The sequence below is a fragment of the Eublepharis macularius genome, chromosome 11 (assembly GCF_028583425.1).
Source record: "Eublepharis macularius isolate TG4126 chromosome 11, MPM_Emac_v1.0, whole genome shotgun sequence".
NCBI lineage: Eukaryota > Metazoa > Chordata > Lepidosauria > Squamata > Eublepharidae > Eublepharis > Eublepharis macularius.
The window spans coordinates 88,185,081-88,209,055 of record NC_072800.1 but is presented as its reverse complement, the minus strand read 5'-3'; the positions used below and the strand labels follow the sequence as shown (position 1 = coordinate 88,209,055).

The 23,975-nt window shown below is 46.6% G+C and overlaps 1 protein-coding gene across 1 annotated transcript in view; it reads left to right on the top strand.

The window, feature by feature from the left end:
* Positions 1-23,975, top strand: part of CRHR2 (corticotropin releasing hormone receptor 2) — a 236,114-nt gene that overhangs the window by 162,587 nt on the left and 49,552 nt on the right. The window contains exons 6-9 of the mRNA XM_054990967.1: positions 7,035-7,153; positions 19,215-19,367; positions 21,375-21,435; positions 23,689-23,761. Coding sequence (XP_054846942.1) covers positions 7,035-7,153; positions 19,215-19,367; positions 21,375-21,435; positions 23,689-23,761 — 406 coding nt within the window. The remainder of the gene's footprint in view (positions 1-7,034; positions 7,154-19,214; positions 19,368-21,374; positions 21,436-23,688; positions 23,762-23,975) is intronic.

Below are 23,975 nucleotides of genomic sequence, written 5' to 3'. Positions count from 1 at the left end.
CAGGGGGCAATTCTTGGTGGGAGGTGGTGCCCCTGGTACCACATGTGCGCGTGCAAAGTGCACGCATGTTCCCGGGGCCAATGACGTCACTTTGGGTTAGCTGGAACAAGGAGGGAGTTTTTTAAAGTTCAAATTGCCCTTGTTGAAAATGGTCACATGGACAGTGGCCCCACCCCCTGATCTCCGGACAGAGGGGAGTTTAGATTGCCCGCGTGGAGGGCAATCTAAACTCCCCTCTGTCTGGAGATCAGGGGGCGGGGCCACCGGCCATGTGACCATTTTCAAGAGGTGCTGGAACTCCGTTCCACTGCATTCCTGCTGAAAAAAAGCCCTGGCTAAGACTGAACCCGGACATAAATAAAGTAGTATATAGATTTAGTAGCTGAAAAACATTCAATACAAGGGAAGAGAAAATGGTGCAAAACATAAACATGACTTTGGTTCACATAAGGGAGTAGGAGAATTAAAATGTGTATTTGAGGGCGGTCAAAACAGCAGGGATGAGACAGTAGAAGTTTATTTTATTTATTTATTTACTTTATTTATAACCCATCTTTCCCCCCACTGGGAACACAATATGGCTCACCTCATTCCCCTCTTTCCCGTTTTATTTTAGGTTAAATTGAGAGCGTATGACCGGGCCAAGATCACGCAACAAGCCTCCAGGGCAGAGCAGGGATTCGAATCTGGGTCTTCCAGATCCTAGTCTGACACTCTAACCACTACACAACACTGGCCCAAATCAGCCATACATATGGCCAACATCATCCACGGCCCATCTTTTACCTGGATGATGCTGAATTCCCCATCCTAATAATGCCGTCACATTTTGAATTCACTCTTATTAAAAGGAGCTCTGGAGGGCAAAGATGGTCTTCCCTAATTTTATTCTTACAACAATCCTGTGAGGTAGGTTAGGCTGAGAGAGAAAGTAACTGGCCCAAGGTGAGCCATTGAGGTTCATGGCATAGTAGGTATCTGAATCTATAACAACAGCACAACAACGTTCGATTTATATACCGCCCTTCAGAACAACTTAACGCCCACTCAGAGCTGTTTACAAAGTATGTTTTTATTATCCCCACAACAAAACACCCTGTCAGGTGGGTGGGGCTGAGAGAGCTCTGAGAGAGCTGTGACTGACCCAAGGTCACCCAGCTGTCTTCAAGCGGAGGGGGGTGGGAATCAAACCTGGCTGTCCAGATTAGAGTCCTGCCGCTCTTAACGCTACACCAAACTGGCTCTCTGGTTCTTCCAGATCCTAGTCTGACACTCTAACCTCTATACAACACTGCCACTTCCCTTGCAGGCTGTACATTCTGCAAGGGAAATTTGCGTTTCTGATGCACTCTCCATCTTCCCTAGTCCTGATCCTGCTATGTGGCTTGTCTATCATCGCATCCCTCAGCCTGCCCATAATATATCTTTCCCTTTCCAGTTTCCTTTCACTTGGTTTTGATTTAGCACCAGAATATATCATTATTTTTCAGCCAAGGGCCATGAACGAGACAGGTTCACCCTCACTGTGGCTTTTGTTGTTAACAGTGTTGTGAGGTTTTTAAAAAAAATATCTTTGGATGCTGTGAGGGCTTTGCACAAGATCCACCTCCTCTCCTGGAGGAGAATTTTGCAAAACACGTTAAAACAAAACTCTGAAATGCCTCCAGGGTCATGTCAAGCATCCATTCCAAAATATTTTTTTGACAGCAGAGTTTTTACATTGTGGTACTCTGTGGGTATTGAAAAGTTCCTAAATAGTCATCTCAGCAGAATATAAAATACTATCGTTTGACTCTACCGAGGCATACAAAAGAGAACTCAATAAAATATTAAAGTCACTTCCCATGGAAATACAAGGATGTATCCATACGGACACACCCCAGGAATTCATGGCACGCTTCCTCAGCTCGAATCCACTGAAACTACTCCTGTACTTAAGGTTCTTGGATGACATCTTCATCATTTGGACTCATGGGAAGGAAGCCCTTGAGATATTTCTCCAGGACTTCAACAACTTTCACGCCAACATCAACCTGAGCCTGGACCACTCTAGACAACAGGTACACTTCCTGGGTACCACTGTACTACTACATAATGGACAGATAAATACCACCTTATACCAGAAACCCACCGACCAATACTCATATCTTCATGCCTCCAGCTACCACCCAAAACATACCACTTGGTCGATTGTCTATAGCCAAGCCTTATGTTACAATTGTATCTGCTCCAATGCTCTTGATCGGGACTCTCACTTAAGAGATTTACAACAAGCATTTTGGGGGCTACAGTGCCCACCAAATGAGATGAGGAAACAAATCAACAGGGCCCAACTAGTACCCAGGAACAGCCTGCTCCAGGACAAACCAAAAGGAACTAACAACAGAACACCACTGGTTGTCACCTATAGTTCCCATCTTAAATTTATCCAACGTATCATCAGTTATCTACAGCCCATCCTGGAAAACGATGCCTCTCTCTCACAAGCCCTGGGTGGAAGACCTCTCTTTGCCTACAGACAGCCCCCCAACCTTAAACGACTTCTCACTAACAACCATGAAGCGGCTAATGGAGTCACCAACACAGGGACCAGACCCTGCAAGAGACCCAGATGCCAACTCTGCTCACATATCTACCCAGAAAATACAATTACAGGACCCGATAGTGTCAACTACACAATCTCTGGTTCTTACAGCTGCTCATCCTCCAACGTGATATATGCCCTCGTGTGCCAACAGTGCCCCTCTGCTCTGCACATTGGGCAAACCAGCCAACCTCTGCGCAAAAGAAGAAATATGGGTAAATGAAAACTGCAGGGATCAAAGCACCTACCTACTGTACTCTTTGGGAGGGGAGAAACGTCTACCTAGTCTGTCTACCATTACCAAGGCGCCAAACAGTCTAACTGTCTGCTACCAGGTAGCCAGCTCTTTGCTTCCTTCACTGGACACAAGTGAGGACAGCAGGGTGTCAGCCCCCTGGTGGGGGATCCTCCACCCCAGCTCCCATTTCCCACCAACGTTCAAAGTAGCAGCAGGAGAAACTTTTAAAAATGGCTGTTGGGCCAAATGGTAAAACTCAGAAGTGACATCACATCTTTCTAGGAATTGCCAGAAACTCTATGGTTCCATTTTGTTCCATGGCTCCATTTTGATCCATGGTTTTACTACAGAGTTTCTGGCAATTCCTAGAGAGGCATGATGTCACATCTAGGTTTTCCCTGTAAGTGACTTCAAGCCATTGCTGATGCCCCCGTCATGTCCCCATACCTCTCCCAGTTTCCTGCTGGTTGCCAGGCAATACCTGACAACCCTAGAAAAGAGGCAACAAAAGTGGACAACCACGACTAAGGGATATAAACAGTCACTTAAGGAATTTTAGTGTGGTAAAGTGGCTCAGTGCAATATAGATAATAATCAACATATAAATATATAAATACATAAAGTCATGAGAAACGACAGTATGTTATGCGGCTTAAAGGTGACCAAAATAAAAATATATGTTTCTTTAAATGGTGGTGCAACCAAGTTCATAACAGAGATGAGAAACATGAACCGTGAGGACACCTCGTTCCTGTTCAAATTAAATTCTTGACTCGATGTACTCGTCTTGCTTTTTTACAACAGGTGGAACAAGGAGATGGAACACTCTGCAGGACCAAGACCCAACAAGGAACCGGTCATCAACAACGCTTGTTTCCAAACTGCATCAGGGGCCAACAGACCTCTGGAAGCAATACTGACGCTTACAAATTCTTAGCGACAGTCTGACGCACCTCTCTTAATTGGCCATGCGCGCCAAATTACGTGTGCCAAATTACGTGCGCTCGCACGGCCAATTAAGAGAGGTGCGTTGGACTGTCGCAAGAAATTTGTAAGCGTCAGTATTGCTTCCAGAGATGTTTGGTGAGGAGGTCTGTTGGCCCCTGATATAGTTTGGAAACAAGCGTTGTTGATGACCTGTTCCTTGTTGGGTCTCGGTCAAAAGCAAATATAAGCAGAGACATAACAAGGGTATTTTACTTCTTGACAAGGTTACCACTCAGTGGCCGCACCCAGCATGCGATGGGGGTGCAGGGACATGGTGGGCACCATTATATTGATTACATGATGTCATTTTGAAATTGAACCTGGAAGTGACATCACACCACTGTAGGATTCAGCACAAACTCTGTGGTTTTACCATAGAGTTTCTGCTGAATTCTAAAATGTGGTGATGTCACTTCCTGGTTCGCCCAGGAAATGACATCACACTGTCAATGCGGTGGTGGTTTTCCCTTGTTTTTTCCCCCACTGCCATCCTACTCCGTGGCAATAGGGGGGGGGTCAGACCTGGCAAACCTACCTCCTGAGGATAGTATTATAAACTTCCCAACCCACCATACTAGATTGTTGTGGTTGTCTGCCCAGATCAGTCTGCAACTCTAGAGATTTAGAAGCCCAGGAGAAAACAATTCTTGGCAAACAACATGGGGAGCCACCTCAGGGTACTAAATTCAGAAGGAGCGAGTCATAATTCTCTTCTTTCAGGCTTTTAAACCTTACTAAATCTTTCAGATACGACACAGACCCAACCAACACAGGACATGTGGGTGATGTAAAAGCAAATAAACTCCACTTCCACAGATGAGAGAGTTACAAATAAACTCCCGATGTCCTGGAACCACCTTGACAGACATCCTTGATTGATGATTTCTGAGACCACCTTTTCTGAGACTCTTTCGGTGTTTTCTCACTGAGAATCTAATTCAGAAGTTGGCTGCAGAAATTAAGGAAGTCTTAGTTGTCACAAAATCCATGAAGTGGGATTTACTAAATAAAGCAGGACTTCTGCGGAAACATGCATTGGGTTGTACTGTTGGGATCTTGTAATGTTCTTCATTTAGTTATGTAGTTGACATCTAAACTGTCCTGTTTTCTTGAGTGTTCTGTATTCTACTTAATCTCAATGGATTACATTGTTCAGGATTTGATTATCAACATCTCGCATCACATAGAAGTGTGTTATTTGCTTGTTTTAAACACCAAGTGAGTGTCAGCATGCTCTGGGAAATTCAGGAGCTGTTACGCAAAAGACAATTTCCTATGTCTAGAAATGAAATATTTCCAGCTTTACTAGGTCACAGTTTAATGTCTTGTTACAGCTGCGGAAATCAGAGGGATAAAGGAAATACAGCTGTTCTCAGTTGCCAGAGTTCCTGGTGCCTGAAGCCGGGGGCAGCTTCAGGGCTGTTGCCACCTCCATGCGTGCATGCATGCACGCTCGCACCCGGACTGCATGATGACATCACTGCGTGTGGCGTCATCACGCAATATGCTGCTGCAAGCTGGACGGATTGGCGCAGCAGGCACCTGGGACAGTGCGCGGGTGGCCTCCCAGCCCTCCTGCTCAGTTGCCCTGCGCCGCCCCGGCTGCATCATCATGCAGTCCAGGTGTGCTCATGTGCATATGGAGGCAGCAACACCACTGAAGCTTCCTAGAGGTGCAGGTATCTGGCCTCAGGCGCCAGAAAACCTGGCACCAGCCTTGACCAAGGCAGAACCTACTGAGCTTCTGAGATCTGTCAAGATCAGGCTCACCTGAGCTATCCAGGTCAGGGTGGATAGACCGATAGTCAGAATGGTGATTCCTTAAAATATCCACATAATATTCAGGGAATTCAAGGCTATATTGGTTTGGTATTAAGAGTCTTTGGATCATCGAAATTCAGATGGAAAAAATATTTTTCAATAGTTGAACTGAATAGCTGCATTGCAAATATTTAAGAAGCAATGGCCTGTTTGCTAATTCTGGAAGACTAAGGCCCAACTTTTCCTCTTGCTTAGAAAGTAAATTGTTAAAAATCTTGTGTAAGTTTCATTATCATTGGGATGCTACCCAAAGTGTCTTCATCTAAGCTTTTCTCTCTGTTTTGAAATACGGAGTTGCCTGGGTTTTTTTCCAACCTGGTTCATTTTTTGTATTTATGAATCATGTATATAGGGCACCTCTCTTCATGAACAGTTTGCCACAGATTTTAGTTCCTTGTCTTCACAGGCATCTTCTTCCCCTTTTGGTTGCTGGTGGTGGAGAGTGTCCTCAAGTCAGAGATTACTCATGGCGACCCCTGGTTAGGCATGAGACCTCTGTTAGGCATGAGACTAACAGAGGTGGTTTGCCATTGCCTGCCTCTGCAACCCTGGTCTTCAATGGAGGTCTCCCCTCCAATTACTAACCAAGGCCGACCCTGCTTAGCTTCTGAGATCTGATGAGATCAGGCTCACTTGGGCTATCCAGATCATATGTATGTTGATAAAATGCATTGTTAAGATTATACTTCCAAATGCGTTAAGACTCTTCTTGTGGGGTGTTTACCAAATGCACAGGGGTGCAGGTTTTTTGCACAGGAATGTTTTAATTTTAAAAAAAAGATCTGTTTAAAAGATCTTTAGTACAGGGCAGATGCCTCGTGCAGTTTTGGATCGCTGCTCCAGAAAAACCGCAGCTCATTTGAGGTTTTGTGAAAAGGGTGCCCTTGCAGACTTTTCTCGTTGCTCATTGTCTTGTTCCCAAGGAGTGGAGATATAATTCAGAGATGCATAGTGCAATCCTAAGCAGCGTTACTCCAGTTTAAGCCCATTGAAATCGGTGGACTTGAACTGGAGTAACAGGACTGCACTGCAGAGTAACATGTCCCTGCAAAGCAGCCAGTCCTTCTTGGCAAACAGAAGTGGGTGTGCAGTTGACAGAGGAACTTTCTGAGCTTCTTCCATAATGAGTGTGCATCGAAAATATTTTTTGCAACATGTGGTAGAATTTAATATCAAGTCCAGAGGAAATGTCTTTGATCCAATGCACATATTTATAGTTCGGTTACCACAAAAGAAATAGCACGCAGCCTGTGCATTTACGAGTGTCCTTCAATATTCAACAAGATCTATATCTCTAGGTAACGTGGAATTGTTGGTGTGTGCACGTCTTCAGAGTTCGTCCCCTCGCATTAAGGGAGGGGCTCTGCCATTGTTCCGTTGACTGACGCAGGTTTGCCTCCCCAGGAGCATCCGGTGCCTTCGGAATATCATCCACTGGAACCTGATCACGACTTTCATCTTGAGGAATGTGATGTGGTTTGTGCTCCAGACGATTGATCACAACATCCACGAAAGCAACGAGGGTACTTATTCCTTATGTGGCCAAGAAGAAATGTGCCAATTTAAAAGCAGTTTAAGTTTGTAGCGTAGGAACTGCAGTCCCCAGTAAGGAGGATTTCCCTTCTCCAAACGGCTATGACATCAATATTGGCTGTATTGTTCCAAGTTGACATGATATACCAGCCGTAAGGACGAGCTTAAACATCAGGTTTTTACGGGGCAGTATCACTTCCTATAACAGATCAAGATGCATAGCCATGTTAGTTTGTCTGTAGTGGTGGAAAAGAGCAAGAGTCCGGTAGTACCTATTTGTGGCAGGGTATGAACTTTCATGAATCACAGCTCACTTTTTCTCAGAAGAGCTTTCTCAGAAAAAGTGAGCTGTGACTAGGGGTGTGCAAGCCAAAAATTTTCGGCTATAGCCGAAAGTAGAAAGCCGAAAGAAAATTCTCTATCGTTAAAGCTGAAAGCCGAAACAAGAATCTCTTTCGGGATTCGGGATTCGGGATTCTTTCGGCATTATTTCGGCATTCTTTCGGCTTTTTTCTATGGGAAAATGCCTCCGTCTTCCAGGACGCCTGGAGGAGGCATTTTCCCACCGAATAAGCCCAAAATTGGTGGGGACCTTCCTCTAACCCTTCTCTAACAACCACCCAAGTTTCAGACAGATTGGACTTTGGGGGGCCATGTTATGGCCCCCCAAAGCAGGTCCCCCCATCCTCCCATAAAGGAGCATCTTCTTCATTATTTCCTATGGGGAAAAAATGAAGAAGCAGGCTTCCTTTGCCAGGGGTGGCATTTTGCATGCAAAATGCCCCCTTACCCTCAGGGGCCCTTCTCCCACCCCTCCTCCCACCCCCCACCAAGGCTCAGCCTGCTCCCACTTGGGGGGGCCATTTCATGGCCTCCCCAAGTAGGTGCTCTAATCTCTACCACTGACAGCTGGGGGAGGCTTGTGTTGCCAGGGGTGGCATTTTGCATGCAAAATGCCCCCCAGCCCTCTGGGGCCCTTCTCCCACCCTTCCTCCCACCCCACACCAAGGCTCAGACTGCTCCCACTTGGGGGGGCCATTTCATGGCCTCCCCAAGTAGGTCCTCTCAGCCCCTAAAGTCCACCCCTTACAGCCCCACACAAACCCAATTCCCCCCCCAGCTGCCGCACACAGACCCAAATCCCCACATTAGCCCCTCACAGACCCCTCATTTCTTGAACAGCTTTAGGCTACACAGCAGGGGGGGGACACCAAAGGGCATGGAAGCAGTATCTTACACAAAAATAACACAACTCACTTCACATTAAAGAATCACCCCAAAAAATTGCTGTCAAAAGCACTTTATTTCTGTAACTGCTTTAGGTTACACAGTAGGAAGGCACCACAGAGCAGGAAAGCAGTGTACTACACAAAAATAACACAACTCACTTCACATCAGAGAATCACACAAACACAATTGCTGTCAAAAACGGTGAAGTGGGTTGTATTATTTTTTGTAGTACATTGCTATCATGCCCTTTTGTGCCCTCCTACTGTGTAACCTAAAGCTGTTCAAGAAATAAAGTGTTTTTGCCAGGAATTGTGTTTTTGTGATTCTCTGATGTTAAGTGAGTTGTGTTATTTTTGTGTAAGATACTGCTTCCATGCCCTTTGGTGTTCCCCCCCTGCTGTGTAGCCTAAAGCTGTTCAAGAAATAAAGTGTTTTTGACAGGAATTGTGCTTTTGTGATTCTCTGATGTTAAGTGAGTTGTGTTATTTTTGTGTAAGATACTGCTGCCATGCCCTTTGGTGTTCCCCCCCTGCTGTGTAGCCTAAAGCTGTTCAAGAAATAAAGTGTTTTTGACAGGAATCGTGCTTTGTGATTCTCTGATGTTAAGTGAGTTGTGTTATTTTTCTGTGTGGGGGACTGCTGGTGTTATGTGTCATAATGCTTTGCCTACTTGTACTTTGGAAGGGAGAAAATAATTTTTAAAAAACTTTATTTTGTGTTGTTCTTGTTTTATTCTTTGTTGTGCAGTTGGTTCCCATCATAGGGAACAATGGGGCTGGCTGGCCAGCCATCTCTGTAGGTGGTGGGGGAATTTGAGGGAGGGTGTCTGTGGTTCAGGTGCTCTTTCACAGGGACCAGCTGGCACTCAGAAGTGTGCCCACCATTGTGGCACCCCTGGGCTGTGCAGAATTGCCCAGGGAAAGAGAGTTTAGAAGTTCCCAGCATAGGGAACAAAGGGAGAGGGCTGGCCTTTGCCAGCCTGTTCCTGGGGTTATGGGTGTGGGGCAGGTGGGGGTGGATTTGGGTCTGTGAGGGGCTAATGTGGGGATTTGGGTCTGTGTGTGGCAGCTGGGGGGAATTGGGTTTGTGTGGAGCTGTAAGGGGTGGAATTTAGGGGCTGAGAGGACCTACTTGGGGAGGCCATGAAATGGCCCCCCCAAGTGGGAGCAGGCTGAGCCTTGGTGTGGGGTGGGAGGAAGGGTGGGAGAAGGGCCCCAGAGGGCTGGGGGGCATTTTGCATGCAAAATGCCACCCCTGGCAACACAAGCCTCCCCCAGCTGTCAGTGGTAGAGATTAGAGCACCTACTTGGGGAGGCCATGAAATGGCCCCCCCAAGTGGGAGCAGGCTGAGCCTTGGTGGGGGGTGGGAGGAGGGGTGGGAGAAGGGCCCCAGAGGGTTGGGGGGCATTTTGCATGCAAAATGCCACCCCTGGCAACACAAGCCTCCCCCAGCTGTCAGTGGTAGAGATTAGAGCACCTACTTGGGGAGGCCATGAAATGGCCCCCCCAAGTGGGAGCAGGCTGAGCCTTGGTGGGGGGTGGGAGGAGGGGTGGGAGAAGGGCCCCTGAGGGTAAGGGGGCATTTTGCATGCAAAATGCCACCCCTGGCAAAGGAAGCCTGCTTCTTCATTTTTTCCCCATAGGAAATAATGAAGAAGATGCTCCTTTATGGGAGGATGGGGGGACCTGCTTTGGGGGGCCATAACATGGCCCCCCAAAGTCCAATCTGTCTGAAACTTGGGTGGTTGTTAGAGAAGGGTTAGAGGAAGGTCCCCACCAATTTTGGGCTTATTCGGTGGGAAGATGCCTCCCCCAGACGTCCGGGAAGACGGAGGCATTTTCCCATTGAAAAGCCGAATGAAAGACGAAAGAATCCCGAAACGTTTCGGCTTTTTTCTTTCGGCTACCCGAAACGTTTCGGGATTCCCCGAAACGTTTCGGCATTCCCTGAAAGAAGCCGAAACACTTTTGTTTCGGCATTCTTTCGGCATTCTGAATGCCGAAACGCACATCCCTAGCTGTGACTCAAGAAAGCTCCTACCCTGCCACAAATTTTGTTAGTCTTATAGGTGCTACTGGACTCTTGTTCTTTTCTACTTCCTGTAATGTGCCTGTAGTTGCTTGTTCTTATAAGCATACCCCAGTCAAGATAACATCCTTATGAAATGGATCCATCAAACAAGTAGCAGTCTCTTCCGGTGGTCTGTTACTTACATGCAGTGGCCCTAATCCAAAAGTAACAATCTGCACATGGGAACAGACTTTCATGCGTTGAGCTGCAGCCATGCAGGGCAAAACTTACTAGAAGGGTTAGCTACTTCCAACAATGGGCTTCTCCTCCGTGCTGGTAGGGCAAAGGCACTGCCCATATTGTTTTCTTCCCACCCTTCACTCTGTGAGTAACATTCTCCATGCTGCTTCTTGACTATAGAGCAGGAGGGGAGGACAGGTCTGTAAGCATCTTTATCTCAGAGCCAAGCTACAAGTGACTTTTTTCACGCGGAGAACACTTGATTGTTTTTGCAAGTTTTCCTGGGAAGTGAAGTCCAAGTGTCCTTCCCCTCTCTGTTGGAATCGCTGCCTGAAGAGCCAGAGAAAGCCGGCGGCAGTAGCAGCTTTTGCAAATCGTTCCTCCAGCCACAAGCCTGCTCTCAATGATCGTTTGGGGATGGGCAGCTGCTACTTTCTCCCTGGGTGTCCTTCTCCCGGAGAGCTGCTCTGGAGAAAGCCACCATATCGGTGAAGCTCCTGCCGCAGCGACAGCGGAAGAATCTGCTGCTGCTCTAACATGCCCTTCCCCTGCCCCTGAGCTCCTGGAGAAAAACTGGAATGAGGGCATGTTAGAGCAGCAGCAGATGCTTCTGCTATCGCTGCGGCTGGAGCTTCACCAATGCAGTGGCTTTCTCCAGAGCAGCTCCCTGGGAGCAGGATGCCCAGGGAGAAAGTAGCAGCTGCCTGCCCCTAAACGATAGTTGAGAGCAGGCTTGTGACTGGAGGATTGTGACTGGAGGAATGATTTGCAAAAGCTGCTGCTGCCGCTGGCTTTCTCTGGCTCTTCAGGCAGCGATTCTCACAGAGAGGGGAAGGACACTCGGACTTCACTTCCCAGGAAAACTTGCAAGAACAATCAAGTGTTCTCCACGTGAAAAAAGTCACTTGTAGCTTGGCTCTCAGATGTGCGCCCTTTCCTGTCCTCCAAGTAAGTCAGGGAGGTATGCAATGAGCTCTTTATAACAACCGTATGAGACACCTGAGGGAGAATGTCAGTTAATAGTCCAGTGAGATTCATGGCTAAGCGTCAGTCTAAACATTACTTCCTTCACAAGTTCTCCACAGAACCAACCTGGGCTTGCGCAGACACACAGCAGCTCTGGGGAATGGCTTGCATAAAAAAGGAGAGCCCAATGGGCTCATAAAGCTGTTGCCAGGGGAGTGACAACTCTTTCCTTTCTCCCAAGCTTTTTCCCCTGTGCAAAAAGAGCGTGGGCAGAGACAATTTCCCGTTTCATCTGCTCCACATGGAGGCACCTGGGGCAGCAGAAATGGGAAAACTGTTTCCCTCCGCAATGTTTATGCACAGGGGGAGAAAGCTTGGGAGATAGGCAGGAGTGCTCCCTCCTCCAACGGCAACTTTTTGAGCCCATTTTGGCTCTCCTTTTTTTATGCAAGCCCAAAGCTGCTGTGTGTCTGCGCGAGCCCAAATTGGCTCGTGCAGAAAGTAACTCGTGAGGAAAGTAACGTTTAGAGTGACCTTAAGTATGAATTTGAACCTGGGCCTTCCCTAATCAGACTGGGTTTTTGCTTCGTGAGGAATATCTGGGCTTGGTAGGAAAGTGCGTTGATCTTGAGGACTCAAAAAATAGGAGAAAATAGTGGTGCTTGTCTGAGGATTTGCATCAACTGTTTTTCAGTCCACCCAAAATGAGCTCAGGGGTCATAAAATGCCACATGAACACAAAAGTGAAGCTGCCTTCTGCTGAGTGAGACCGAAAGTGTATCAAGGTCAGTACTCTAACTGGCAGCCGCTCTCCAGAGTCGCAGATAAATATCTTTCTAATGCGGGAAATAAAGAAACACCCTTAGCCGCTTGTAGATTTCCCCACTTCACTACTAGTCTGAGAAATAACTCAAGGCATTTAAACCGGGTAATCATAGAAGTAAAAAGGTTTATTTAGCAATAAGCCTTGATGCGGACAATTTGGTAACTGAACGCACACAGAAAAGCATCCGTCAACATAGAAATGATTGCATACAGTTCAGAAGATTTCATACAGATCTGTAAACAAAACGGCCAGTTCTTACAAACGATCAAGTTGAAGTACATGATCTTCTGACCAGTGTGCATTGACAGCTCATAGTCAGCAATTAAAGGAACATGGTGAGAATAACATTCTTGGATGGCACCATTAATTTCAAAACATAACTGGGAAAGGATACTCGAGACCGGAGCTGAATATCTCTGGATATAAACAATTTTTCACCTTCAGTGTATAGTGGAAGCAAAATCGCTGTGCCCTTTTTTATGGCCTCCGTATTATGATGTTAAAAAAACAATTACAAGAACAGAAATGCAAAACAGAGGGTGTAAGAAGGGTTTTCTCACAAGCTTTGAGCAGATCGATGAGTTTTAACTGGAAATAAGGGGACTACCCCAAAATTCTCTTAACGCTTTCACCTCACTTGCTACATAATCCATTTTAATCAGAGATGCGAGGGACCTTCTGCACACATCGCAGATGCTCGATCTGGTGCACCGAGCCTCATGGAAAAGCTATCTCAGGGCAGCATCTCTCATAGCCAGATAAACTATTGGCGTGCAAAGGGACCAACTGGTTTTTGAGTTTGCCTCAACATGCCCTGAAAACAGATCCGGTTGCTATATACAGCGATTTGTTGTTAACTTTCAGGCTTCTGTGTTGTGCTGTGAATTGGCAGCCTCTCTTCCTTCAGTCCTCTCTGGAAAACCCCATAACCCACGTTCCCCCAATGTGAAAAAAAAGAAAAGAACTCATTATCATTCTTTTCCCTTCCCTCCCTCTCTTACTTCCCATTGTTTTAACTAGTTTTACCTATTGCCTATGCCACATTTCCTACCCAGGGCTCATTTCGAGGGGGAATGCACAGGAACGCAGTTCCACAGTTCCTCAAAGAGGTCACATGTCAGGTGGCCCCGCCCACCTGGCTCTCAGCCATTTTGGGCCCGTTTCAGCCTGGATTGGGGCCGAAACAGCCCAGATCAAGCCTCTGATGGTTGGTGGATCACTCTCCCACTCAGCAGCAGCCCGATCTTGACCATGTTGGGCCCCCTTTCAGCCATTTTCAACCCCCTTTTGCCATTTTGCGCCTAATTTCGCCCCTGAATGGCCAGGATTGGGTCCAAAACAGCCAGAATGAGTGATGTCAGGGGGTGTGGCATATGCAAATCAGCTATACTAATGACACACTTCTGGTGATGGCAAGAGGTGTGGCATATGCTAATGAGTTATGCTAATGAGTTATGTTAATGAGTTCCTCCAGCTCTTTTTGTACGAAATGACCCCTGTTCCTACCTAATTGGCAGTGCAGTCGGAGAGTAATTTTGCCCAAAGAGATAGATGCCCTTCTGCTCGCCTTTCGTGCTTGCTCCAGCCTTCACAATAATTTATGGTACCAGTCCTCTTCCAGGTCTTGCTGGTATCTTGAGAGAAAAAAATTCAAGGCATTAATCTTCCCCCTTTTTTGGGAAATAGGGACCATTCCTATAAATAAATTCTGCCTCTCGGACATAGCCTTGTCCTATATAATAGGATTCTGTTAGACTGAATTATGTGCCCTGCTTGTCAAAGCCTCGGAGATACGTTTTTCACTTCAGTCTGCCTGATCTCATCTCTCCTTCGCTTTCTCATCACAGAGCTGGTCCATGTGGCTATACCCCATCACACACACACTTACACACACACACACACACACACACACACACACACACAGAGAGAGAGAGAGAGAGAGAGAGAGAGGAATTCACACATTTAAAAAGCCCTGTTAGGTCAAACCAACGGTCCATTTAGTCTGACATCCTGTCCCCTTATAGTGGCCAACTAGGTGCCACAAAAGCTCACAGCACAGAGGCCAAACCTTTCCACTGTTGCTGCAACCCCCTCCCATCCCCCCACCACTAGTTTTTGGAGTATACCTCCAACCACAGATGTCCCCTTCAGTCATCACGGTGGACCTGCCCATCTCAAATGTCTAAGCTCTTTTTAAAGCCATCTAAGATAGCTGCCATCACCATGTCCCTCGGCAGTGAGTTGCACAAGTTAATTTGTGCATTGAATGAAGAAGCACTTTCTTTCGTCAGTCGTGTTTGGACCGTCCTTCTGCCACTTCACGTCATCCTTGGCTGTCTGAAGCAGGAGGGGGGTCATATGATCCATTTTATGGCTTCTGTTATTTTATTGTGTTAAGCGTTGTTTACACAGAGGACCCACCTCCTGCTACTTGGAAAGGCAGGGCTACTTACCCTCTGGTGGAGAGTGCCCTCAAGTCACAGCTGACTGATGGCGACCCCTGGTGGAATTTTCATGGCAAGAGACTAACAGAGGTGGTTTGCTGTTGCCTGCCTCTGCAACCTTGGTCTTTGCTGGTAATTACTAACCATGTACGACCCTACTTAGCTTCTGAGATCTGATGAGATCAGGCTCACCTGGGCTATCCACATTAGGGCACTTAACACCTAGGCCAGAAGATTGCCAGCGAGTGTAATTTTTGTCCCTGCTGGTGATTTATTTTGGGGGGAGGGCACAGTTTTCCTCTGAAGATCAGCTGCTGCTGTAGTTTTGCCAAGACTAGAGAAACCTGGGTTCAAATCCCCGTTCAGGCATGAAGTTCATTGAAGGACTTTGGGTCAGTCAGTGTCTCTCAGGGCCAATTCACATGTTACACAGTCCGCATGGTGTTATGTGAATTCCATGTTGGAGATTTAAAACCCAGGACTGTAGGGACCCAATTCAGATGGAGACCTACATAAAGGGTACTTCTGCTTTCCTCATGCCATTTTCCAACATGAAATGGCCCAGGTAGCCGTTTTCCAGGCTGGCAAATCTTACATATCTGTAAACTATACATACATTGAGGCCTTGAACTGGATAGCCCAGGTGAGCCTCATCTTGTCAGATCTCAGAAGCTAAGCAGGGTTGACCATGGTTAGTAATTGAATGGGAGACCTCCATCGAAGACGAGGGTTGCAGAGGCAGGCAATGGCAAACCACCTCTGTTAGTCTCTTGCCATGAAACCCCCACCAGGGGTTGCCATAAGTCAACTCTGACTTGAGGGCACTCTCCACCATCACCATACATACATTTAGCTCAGGGAAGGCCAAAGCCCCTGCCACAAACCCACGTCCAACTCAGGCTTAGGCTGACCTTCCCCTACCCTGAGGTAAAACTTCTCCTCTTTAAGCCTGTGGGCTGGGAAGCCTCTGGTAGCATGGTTGATGTTAAGCTTCAACTTTCCTTCTTGTCCCACCCTTAGGAAATATTAAAAATGGTTACCCAGCCAAGTCTTAGGGGACAGATCAGGGGTTTGCGCTTCCCTTTAGCAGAAACTGGCACACGAGGCTTGGGAAGGTTCAAAAGGTAACAGAAGGTTTATTTACAGAAGATTAAAATCAAAAGGTGGGCAGGCAGATGTTTAATAATAATAACATTCGATTTATATACCGCCCTTCAGGACCACTTAATGCCCACTCAGAGTGGTTTACAAAGTATGTCATTATTATCCCCACAACAAAATACCCTGTGAGGTGGGTGGGGCTGAGAGAGATAGAAGCTGTGACTGACCCAAGGTCACCCAGCTGGCTTCAGGTGGAGGAGTGGGGAATCAAACCTGGTTCTCCGGATTAGAGTCCCACACTCCTAGCCACTACACCAAACTGGCTTAAGTAACAGAAAGGTTTTTATACAGGAATTTCACTGGTGTGAGGCACAAAACACTTGGTTTAACACTAGGTTGCTGGCTTCTCTCAGAGGTTGACACTGCTTCACAGATGTTACACTTTATATACTTAAACACAGCATGACTTCCCCTCCTCTCCAGACTTAAGGGTGCTCCACTGAGACAAACCCTTCCTAGATACTGGGCAGGTGTTATAGTTATGAGCTATAACCCTGTTCCTGGCACTGAAGGGGAGACTCCTCTCTACCCATTTCATTGGCCCACTATAATTCCCAGATCTCTCGAGTCTAAGCAGGAGTTAGTGCTGGTTTTCCCCACTTTAGTCCTAGGACTAAAAGTGCTTCACAAACATTTCTTCCTCACACAGAGGATTCTCTGGCTGACCCTCTCTGGTCTAAAGCCAGGCTCCCTTTCACTCTCTTCTTTTCTCTCTCACTCCAACTGACAGCTTCCCCAACATTTCATCTCCAACTGCCATTTCAGGCTAGCCCCATGGGGGTGGGAAGGAAACATGTCAATCATGCTTTCACATCTGGAAATCTCAGAGCCAAGCTACAAGCGACACCTGACACAGGTTGGACACTTGTCAGTTTCCTTCAAGTTTTGATGGGAAATGTAGGCGTCCTGGTATTGCAGCTGTAATGGAGAGCCAAGCTGTAAAACCAGGACGCCTACATTTCCCATCAAAACTTGAGGTAAGCTGACAAGTGTCCAACCTGTGTAAGGTGTTACTTGTAGCTTGGCTCTCAGTATCTGAAGCTGAGTCTGTCACAGCCCCCATTTCTCATGTTCTATGATCTCAGTCTGAATTGGACCCATACATGCCTAGGAATTAAGCTTGTGAGAGCCAGTGTGGTATAGTGATTAGAGTGTCAGACTAGAATCCGAGAGATCCAAGTTCAAATCTGCTCATTGGGTGACCTTGGGCCAGTCACACATGCTCAGCCTAACCTACCTCACAGGGTTGTTGTGAGGGTAAAAATGGAGACAATGGTGTAGAGGTTAGGATGTCGAGCTGGGTTGACTCCCACCTCTGCCACAGAAGTTTCCTGGGTAACCTCGGGCCTGTCACACACTCTCAGCCTAACCTACCTCTGCTGTGTTAGGGTAAAATGGAAGAGAAACAATGTATACATTTTGTGTTCCAAAAGTGAAGAGAGGGATAAAAATGGATGAGAGCAGGGCTTATTTTGAGGGGGAACGCACTGGAACGCAGTTTCGGCAGTTCCCCACAGAGGTCACATGTCAGGTGGCCCCGCCCACCTGACTCTCAGCCATTTTGGACCCATTTTGGCTTGGATTGGGGCTGAAACAGCCCGGATCAGGCCTCTGATGGGTGGTGGATCACTCTCCCACTCAGCAGCGGCCTGATCCTGACCATTTTGGGCCCCTTTTCAGCCCCTTTTTGCCATTTTGGGCCCAATTTCTGCCCTGAATGGCCAGGATTGACTCCAAAACAGCCTGGATAGGTGATGTTGGGGTGTGGCATATGCAAATCGGTCATGCTAATGACACACTTCCGGTGATGGCAAGGGACATGGCATATGCTAATGAGTTAGGCTAATGAGTTATGCTAATTAGTTCCTCCAGCTCCTTTTCTATTAAATGACCTCTGGGTGAGACACATCCACTGAAGCTAATTCTTACTTGCTTGACTTTGTGTAAAAACAAGAAAGAAAATCTCTGCTAATCACGATTTTTTTTTTGCCCTAAAATAAAATGGAAAGAGCCATCACATATATTATCGGTTCTTGTCATTTTTATGGAATTCTTCTCTGTTTTGTGCAAATGAGGTCAGAGACCAGATTCTTTAGGGAAATACAGTGGTAGCTTCATTTTAGGTCTGTTTAATCATCCAACAGTACAATTTTCTCACTTTCCTCCCAAGCAGATGTGATTATATCTGGTTAAAAATTGGCAGGTCTAATCTCATGCTTCATGCACTGTGGTGATTACCTGCTTGCTATGGCAGGTGGGAGTTCATTAAGTTCTTTCCTCCTCCTATTACTGCTGTGTTTTAGACTTTTTTTAAAAAATTAATTTTACGATTGGGTTCGTTTCAACATCATTATTATTTTCAGCGCTGTGTATACACCACAGTTCCTCCAAAGTGCAAAATGTGGTGCCGGGAATCAAACTTCCTGAATGGAAAAAGAAGAAGCAAGTTTCTAGTCCCCATGTCTGCAATGATATACTTGAATATAAAAGGGCAATAGAGATCTCAAAGATAAGGAGGAGGCTGAATAGGGTTTGCTGTAGTCATAAGGGCGGGCTTCAGAGATTCTTTGACCCTCTTTGTGACGTGCAGAACCAGATGCCATTATGCATGTTAAAAACGAATATGTGAATATGCTTATAACAATTCAAAATGTATATGGGTTGGAGAATTCAGCTTTTTTCAATGCAGACCTTTCTGGGTGACTTCGGGCCACTTTTACCTATCTAACACCATCATTCTTAGCATGAAGCTGGGGGATAGCTTTACCAACTCCAGGTTGGGAAATTCCCGGAGAATTGGGGGTATAGCTTGGGGTTTGAGGATGGAAGGAAGGAACCATTGCCAGGCATGATATCATAGTCCCCCCTCCTAAGCAGCCATTTGTTCCATGGGAGCATCTGGAGATCAGTTGAAATTCTGGGAGATCTCCAGGCCCTACCTGGAGATTGGCAACCCTAGGGAGGGAACTGTGTCTATTGCCCTGAGCTCTTTGCGGGAAGAGCAAGATAAAAAAGCGACGTATAATCTAATTAAATATGTGTATAGCGAGAGTCCTTGGATCTGCCAGTCTGGTTTAGGCATCCCGCCCGATCCGATCATTTCAACGGGCCCCAAACGCACGTGGTTTTCCTTCAGGCCTGATCTCCGAATCCCCTTTGATCTCTTTGCCAGCCGTGGTGCCGCTGTATCACAACGATCTTCAACTACTTCGTGGTGACCAATTTCTTCTGGATGTTCGTGGAAGGTTGCTACTTGCACACGGCCATCGTGATGACGTATTCTACGGACAAGCTGAGGAAATGGGTCTTCCTCTTCATCGGCTGGTGTAAGTGCCCCTGCAATGAATCTTCAAGGCTTACCTTTTCGTTCTCGGCATTTCCTTTTTTTGCCCAAGGAATCATTTCAGTGTGTGCTCTGCAGGAATGTAAGCTAGGAAGGGGGAAAGGGGCTTCAGATACTGGGGGACTGAAGTGGGCAGGGTCATACTGGGGACAGAGGTGTGTGTGTGTAAAGTGCCATCAAGTCACAACTGACTTATGGTGACCCCCATATGGTTTTCAAGGCAAGGGCTTGCTTCTGCGTAGTGACCTTGGACTTCCGTGTACTAACCAGGGCCGACCTTGCTTATCTTCCGAGATCTGATGGGATTTTGTTATCCTGGGTCATCCAAGTCAGCAGTAGACCTTCAGATAGTGAGAGGAGCTTGGAGCTAGAAGTTCAGGCAAAATGGGGACTAGGAATGCCAATGATTCATTACCTGGGCTGGAATACGAATGGGCTCAGCTAGCTAGACTCGAGGTCACATCACATTTCCCTCAAAAGTTCTAAATTAGGACACCAGCTCAAACACGCTTCGGCATAGACGCTTCGCTTCATTACCTGCCCCAGACCCCAGGGGCAGCTCCGGCAGAGCTAAGCACTGAAGGATTTTTTAAAGGGCAGTCCAAGGAAGACTACACAGCTGGGACTTAGGATGTACATCTCATATAACAATGTTGGGGTTTTTTAATAGAGCCCAATTAGAGTGCTCGGTAACAGGCCAGCTTTCAGTCTTCTATACAGTTGGCAACTCAACAATGTTTTGAGGTGGGGGAGCAGGAGAGAGAGAGTTGTACAGCAGTAGTGGATAACTCACAAAAGGGTTGCCAACAGGGGTTGTGGGTTTCTTGACATCATGGGGACAAGAAATGGAATTCCTCCCATCATGGCAACTCCACGAGGTCTGTGGAACGGCTTCTCTCTCCTTCTATTGAACCTACCAGGGAGCTTGATAATAACAATAATAACATTTGATTTATGTAACACTCTTCAGGACAACTTAACACCCACTCGAAGTGGTTAAAAGTGTGTTATTATTATCCCCACAACAATCACCCTGCGAGGTGGGTCAGGCTGAGAGAGCTCCGAGAAGCTGAGACTAATCCAGGGTCACCCAGCTAGCTTCAAGTGGAGGATTGGGGAATCAAACCTGGCTCTCCAGATTAGAGTCCTGCCGCTCTTAACCGCTACGCCAAACTGACAACTGCAGCAGGCTTCAGTAGCTTGTGACATTGCTCCCATTTCCAAATATAAACCGCCAGGAATATTGTGACCAGCCATTACCATCTGTTACATTTTTATCCCTTCTGTCCTCCAAGGATCTCAGGACGACATGCACAGATCTTCACTCCTCCATTCTCTCCTCACAACACCCTATGTGTGTTAGCTTAGGCGGAGAGAAAACAGCTGGCCCAACATCACCCAATGTGCCTCATTGTAGTGTGGGGATTTGAACCCTGGTCCTAGACCAGCACTCTAACCACTATACCACACTGTCTGTATCAGGTCTCTCTCTCTCACACACACACACCTCAAAACTCCCTCTCTCATTCATTCTGCAGTCCCATCATGGGGTCCGCCATACTTGGTTTGATGTGTCACAAGTTGTACATACCTAGAGAATGGCCTGCAGGTGTTTTATTTATTTATTTTTTAAAAAAATTATGTGCATTTTTGCTGTACTGGCATGGGCCAGCAGGAGACGCTGGGATGGAGCTTCGGCCACTCCATCCAAATGAATGGAGCACCATTGCTTTGCTTATTGGAGTGCTCAGAGTCAGCAAGGAGAGCTCCATTCACTTGGAGAGACTGAGGGCCAAGCTACACATGACGAATGACACTTGAACGGCAAGTGGATTGAGTGGAGGGCAAGTGAACAGGGAGAAATACACTTGCTGTTCAAGTGTCATTCGTCATGTGTAGCTTGGCCCTGATGGAGATTCCGTCCTGACCTCCCACTGGAAAAGTCGTCTTTGTCAAAGAGATCCAGACTGTCCCGTGTTTCCTCTTGCAGGTATCCCGTTTCCGATCATTGTCTCTTGGGCTGTCTGCAAGCTCTATTACGAAAACGAACTGTGAGTAAAGCAATTTGATTCGTCTGCTTCTGCATGCTGCAATGGCAGGATGGTGACTGGTCGCAATAGCACCGCATTCCACAATGTGCGGATTCAGTCAGAGTTACCTTATGGCATGTTGCTGGAGACTGCCATCAAGTCATAGCTGACTTATGGCGACCCCTGAAAGGGTTTTCATGGCAAGTGACTAACAGAGGTGGTTTGCCATTGCCTGCCTCTGCAACCCTGGTCTTCTCTGGAGTCTCCCATCCAAGGCCGACCCTGCTTAGCTTCTGAGATCTGACGAGATCAGGCTCACCTATGCCATAAGGTGCCGTGACCTGGGCATAGGTTGGTGTTAATTGCTGGAGCAAAATGCTCTTTACAAGAGGAGAGGAGTATAATTATACAGGAAATGGCTAGAGATGAGACAGAATCACAAGCAGCAAAATAAACAACGATGAGAATGAAAACAAAGGTAGAACCTGAACTAATGATAACAGTGACGTACAGAGCCAATGACAAACACAAATGTATGTATCAGCTCATCTCCAGTGAAAGTATCCTGACAATGGGAGGGCTCAAAATCTTTCTGAACGGGCCGTTTTAAAGAACAATTCCAAATGTTCCAGAGGGCCTGGCAGGTGGTAGCTGGCTGGCCCCACCCGTCAGTTCAGGTGGAGATTTATCCGTGTCCCAATTGAAAATGGAATCCAAGGGGAACAGACAATTCTAGTATTGCTGTCTCTGTGATCTTTCCCACACTCTGAGTCTCTCCACACGAGACCTCTGACACGTGAAGAATGTGTTTTGGGAGATGCAGTGGTAGCCAGGAAGGGTAGTTTAAAAAGACAGAGCTGGTGGCAGGGCAGAGGCTTTGCTATAGACTGGAGCTGTGTGAAGGGGCTGTGAAATGCCAGAAGGGAAACTTCAGCCCTTTATAACCTCTCCAGGTCCAAGCCTGGCTCTGGAAAGCAGCTCCGTCCATTCCTTGCTGCCCTCTCGTTGCACAGAGTTTTAGGCTGGAGAGGTGAAATTGATAGAGCCTTTGGGGAGGCGAAGATGAAATTAACAAACCTGCTGAGGAGCAATTTCCGTGAGTTCTGTCTTTTTAAACTACGCTTCCCAGCTAACATTGCATTTCCCTACACTTGACAAACACGTGCCGAGGCGTCTCATGTAGAGAAACTCTCTGAAACTAAGCCGCTGACACAAACTTGAACACACTTGAAGCTGCCTTATACTGAATCAGACCATCAGTCCATCAAGGTCCGTATTGTCTGCTCAGGCTGACAGCTGCTGTCCGGGGTCACAGGAAGAAGTCTTTCACATCTCCTTTTACCTAATCCTTCGCACTGGAGGAGCCAGAGATTGAACCTGGGACTTTCTGCATGCCGAGCAGACACTGTCAGTGAACTATAGCCCTTCCCCTAAATTCAAGCTCTCTCATTGGTGATCAGCAAGTCAGTAGGCATGGACTTTGTCACCTCCTCCTAAGCAACAACATATCCCTCCCTTTTTGGGTTGTTCTTAACCCACAATGCAACATAAAGCTTTTTAAATTTAAGCAGTCACCCATGAGTCAAACCACTCCAGCAAAAAAGAACTAAGAGTTGGTCTCTAAATAGCCAAGGAGGAGGACAGGTGGACTCCCCAACCTTACCCCAAGTGCATTCCATAGCTGTGGTGCCACTGCCGAAAAGACCCTGCCTCATATTCCAGCTAGCTGCCCTTTAGACAAGAAATATAGAGGGTTAAACCTCAGATGTTAATCTGCGGGGTTGTAACATTTGGTGACTCGCAGCTAAAAGTACAAACTGGCAGCATCCAAAAAATGGTGTGAGATGATTTGGAAGTTCTGTCCAGTTGCTTTGACAGTTGATGTTGATTGACAGGTGTGAGTCCTCACAATGTTGAAATGAGGTTAATGGGTGGGTGAACTGACCCTCATGATATTAAAAAGCTTCACCTTCCTTGAGTTTTTATGAATGTCAGGATCTTTTTTACGGCCCTTTGAAAACGACGACAGAAGTGGTCATTAGCGAGAATAACAATGATACATCAGCCGCTTACCATTTCCGACTAAAGAAAACAAATTTGATGGCAGAGAACCAGATCCATCCATTTCCTTGCATACGCATAATTAAGATGAAAACCAAAACACCCAATTTAGAAGGTAATTGCGTGCAATTCCTAAAGGTGCAACTTGGACCTGCGATAATTTCCTTGATGTATGGGGTTTGAATTGGCTTATAAATGACTTTCTATTTACAGATGCTGGTTTGGAAAGGAACCAGGGAAGTACATAGACTACATCTATCAAGGGCCGGTGATTCTTGTTCTGCTGGTAAGACTCCTCTCTTAGATTTCTCATCAAAATTACAGATGCTTATGAAATTCTCCGAATTTTTCCCGGAATGAGGGGTTATTGAGTTTCCATTGCTTTGTGAAGTAGCACCGAGGGGGCTGTCGTTCCTCAATGTTTGATTTCTGGACTTTGTGAATGTTCTTTCCTTTGAGACCAGTAACACACACGCGTGCACCCCTGTGCATTGATTAAA